Below are 3,597 nucleotides of genomic sequence, written 5' to 3' on the forward strand. Positions count from 1 at the left end.
AATACTGGACAAAATCCCGCAAGGGACATCACGTCCAGGAGGGAGCGTCCTGATGCGCGCGTGCGAATAAAAAAAAAGTTTTGCAAAAAAAAAGTTCTTTTCTATTATGAAATCTACGTGGTCATGAGGGTTGAGCAAATGGCACAGAATATGGTTTGGCGAATAATCTAGTCTTCAAGTTCATTTCTTTACAATTTCGTCTTTTTTCGTTTGATTTTGGCATTCTACAACATTGGTATAGTTTTTATTAATTTTGTTTGTGACTTATGGTATATTTTTGCTCATTTTGCAACTGTTTTGTACGATTTACAGTATGGTTGAAAACTTTTTTTTTTTGGAAACGGCCGAAAATTCTTGCGCGCGCGGATGTCATCCATATAATCAAATCAACATGGCCTTATACTGTTCATACCTTATTTTCTATCTACGCCTAGCCGTCTCATGACCAACCTGATAGTTGCCGGTGATGTTGTGGTTGATGACTGCCCTGTTCCAGGTGTCACCTCTGTCCCCGCTCAGCTCCCACTGCAGCTGCATGTCTGTACTTCCCGACAGCCGGGTGTACACCTGGAGGGTGCCTGGATCACAACAAGAACGTCAATGATTTACAAAACGACTTGCATACACGAAAAGCCTTGGTCACAACCCGCCGTACGTGCTTCTGCGCGCTGTCTACGTGCAAAAACGTGGGCAAACGTAGGGCATCCGTGCGTGGTGAGTACCGCCTCCGTACGGAATCCTACGGATTTGGGAGCACGCAGACACGCCATAGAACTTTAAGTGCATGTAAAACTTTATACGTGCGGTCTGCGGACTCACCACCTGTGCGTGCGAGTACGGGCGACGCGCGTGCCCCGTACGTGCCGTGCGGAAGAAGCACGTGTGAGTACGGCCTCCTTACGGTAAAGTTGCAACCGCACAGAGATCGTACGTTGTCAGCACGTACAACTCACTTACCACTTGCGCAACGTACGATGCACGCAACCGCTCACGGCCAGACGTGGCGTGCAGACCACACTCTTACACCTTGCGCAACCGTGCGAGTCACGTGCGAGTGACGTGCGTCGACGCCACTCCTTCCCCACGTTTTCAGAAAAACGTAGCAGACGTAGCCTCCGAAAAAAACGTACGGACAAAAAGCACGCACGGCGGGTTGTGACCAAGGCTAAAGTCGCGTTTTCACTCATTGTATAACAGTAACCGTATTTCCTATTGTATATATTAGCATTGGCATCTACTCTAGCATGCGGCAATATGATATTGCGACGTTGTCCACCTATTTTCAATTTAGTACTTGTGTCATGCACCCTTCTGGTCCCGGGCCGGGGTTCGAACCCACGACCTCCCGGGCACCAGAGCTTCATAACCAGACTCTCTAAGCACAAAGGTCTAGACTCCGTTGCCGGATCAGTTGGTAGCGCCTATAAACCCCCCACTGTTACACAAATGGAAATGCGTTCGTGTCAAATCGCCTTTATTTTATGCAAATCTATTGTTCAAGCAACTACGTTTATAGCAGTGATATTTACCCATCTGCTGTCCGAACATGTGGAAGTAAAACTCCAGACAAGGTCCGCTGGTCTCCGGGGAGAAGAGTCTGGCCACATCACCTGTCTTCGCCGGGGTGGAGGACTCTATGTACATGTAGTATCCTGTAAAGGGAAACGTGATATAACCACTGATCTAACTAGAAACTAGAGAAGTAACATTTGCAAAGCAAATGCATAATGTTTACCTTCGGATATGGTCTGCTCTGTTAATTCTTACTCAAACACATTCATATAATGTACTACTAGACTAAGTATATGGTGACAGGAGCAGAGCAGACCATGAAATTGCAACATTATGTAACCCAATACCAGTCACCTTGGTGACAGACGTCAACAAATCGTGTCATTGGTCAGGTCAGAGGTCACTGTTTGAAGAAGAAGAAGAAGAGGAAGAAACTGAGCAAAAACAATATGTTTTCCTTCGGTAAACATAATCAGATATTTCAAACTTCTGGAAAGTAGATAAAGTTTGCGCCGATGTTATGTTTTGTACATTCCTGGCCCAGGGTCTAGGGCATACTGAGTTAAACACCTGATGATCAAGTAAAACCCAAACACTAACTTCGGAACCCAAATATACAATATTCCACAAACCAACTCCACTCAAACCAATACTTCTGTTCCGGAAGTTAATACTGAATCTATACAGTTCGTAACGAACCTATTGAGTTTATTCTGCTCTTTAAAAGGCACTACTATTAGACATTTTGAAGACCATAACAAGTTGCATTTACCAGCATGCATATGATATTGGCCCAGTGTGTGGTCATGGAACGGTCCGGTTTTCGCACTCTCCACGTTGTTTTGTACGGCATATACACGGTTGGGTGTGGCATGGTTGTGCCTGGTCCAGTCTATGTTGTCGTTGGTGTCCTGCTGAAAGCCACACAAGTCACGGTCGAAGTTACAGTCAAGGCGAGGAGCTGGCGGGATCTCACAAACTGCAGAAAAACAAACATGATGAACGTTTACTATCATGAAAGTTCATCTGTATTGGTAGTTACATGTTTAAAGTTAAGAGTTTTGGTCCAACACAAAAAAGTCTCTCACCTAGAGCTTTCAACCAGTCACTCTGGTCTTCCTCAGTAGACTGACCCACTGACGTCACACTTCAAAGAAGCCACGTGACAAGCTTCACTGGGTCAGTCTATTGAGGAAGACCAGAGTGACTGGTCGAAAGCTCTAGGTGAGAGAAGTTTTTGTGTTGGACCAAAAGTTTTAACTTTAAACATGATGAACGTTTCATTTCATCAGCAGGTTTGTAGCACCTGGACAACGCCTAATACTAGTATCTGCAAAATATTATGTCTCGAAGGTAGGCTACATTAACAAGACTGGAAAAACAAATGTTTTCGCTTTTATATATAGTATCTCAGACAAAGGACCTACCACCACCGCACATGGTGATAGTCACGTCATCAATGGCTGCCTGGCAACGGAAGCTGCCGTCCCGTCCCGTCTCAAATACAATCTGAGTAGACATAATGTGAACAAAAACCAAGTGTGAAGTAGCAGCACATCGTGAAAATTGGGAACAATCTTCGATTACAGAAAAGACAAAAAAAGATACAAATGATAGGAAATACCTTGTACGGTCCTTGCGCAACTATTGGCAAAACGACAGGTTTCCAAATGTCGTCTGTGGACACACCAGCATATGTATTAAAGATGGGACTCAGGGTTCCACCCTTCTCCAGGTACACATTCAGGAAGATGTTCTGCCCGAAGAGGTGGTACCAGAAGCTCAGCACCACGTCATTGGTGTACTCCTGACTGACTAGCCGCGCCCTGTCTCCGTCATTGTGGCCCGTGTGGGGGATCGTCGCATAGCCTCCAACTGCAAATTAGATGCATAGAACAATCTATGTGTGTATATCTATCTACATCTCTATCTATCTATCTATCTATCTATCTATCTATCTATCTATCTATATATCTATATATCTATCTATCTATCTATATTTATGTGCGTGCGTGTGCGTGTGCGTGTGCGAGTGCGAGTGCGTGTGCGTGTGTGTGTGTGTGTGTGCGCGCGTGCGGGCGTGCG

General features: G+C 45.2%; 1 protein-coding gene across 1 annotated transcript in view; it reads right to left on the minus strand.

Annotated features, from left to right (window-relative positions):
- The window catches only part of LOC109483195 (MAM and LDL-receptor class A domain-containing protein 2-like), a 12,571-nt gene extending 10,924 nt beyond the window's left edge, over positions 1-1,647 (minus strand). Inside the window, exons 1-2 of the mRNA XM_019786179.1 lie at positions 1,530-1,647; positions 451-578 (exon numbers count right to left, since the gene is read on the minus strand). Of these exons, the coding sequence (XP_019641738.1) occupies positions 451-578; positions 1,530-1,644 (243 nt within the window). The 5' untranslated portion in view covers positions 1,645-1,647. The remainder of the gene's footprint in view (positions 1-450; positions 579-1,529) is intronic.
- Between the last annotated feature and the right edge of the window lie 1,950 nt (positions 1,648-3,597).

Source organism: Branchiostoma belcheri, unplaced genomic scaffold (genome assembly GCF_001625305.1).
Source record: "Branchiostoma belcheri isolate BF01 breed outbred unplaced genomic scaffold, Haploidv18h27 scaffold63, whole genome shotgun sequence".
Classification (NCBI taxonomy): Eukaryota; Metazoa; Chordata; class Leptocardii; order Amphioxiformes; family Branchiostomatidae; genus Branchiostoma; species Branchiostoma belcheri.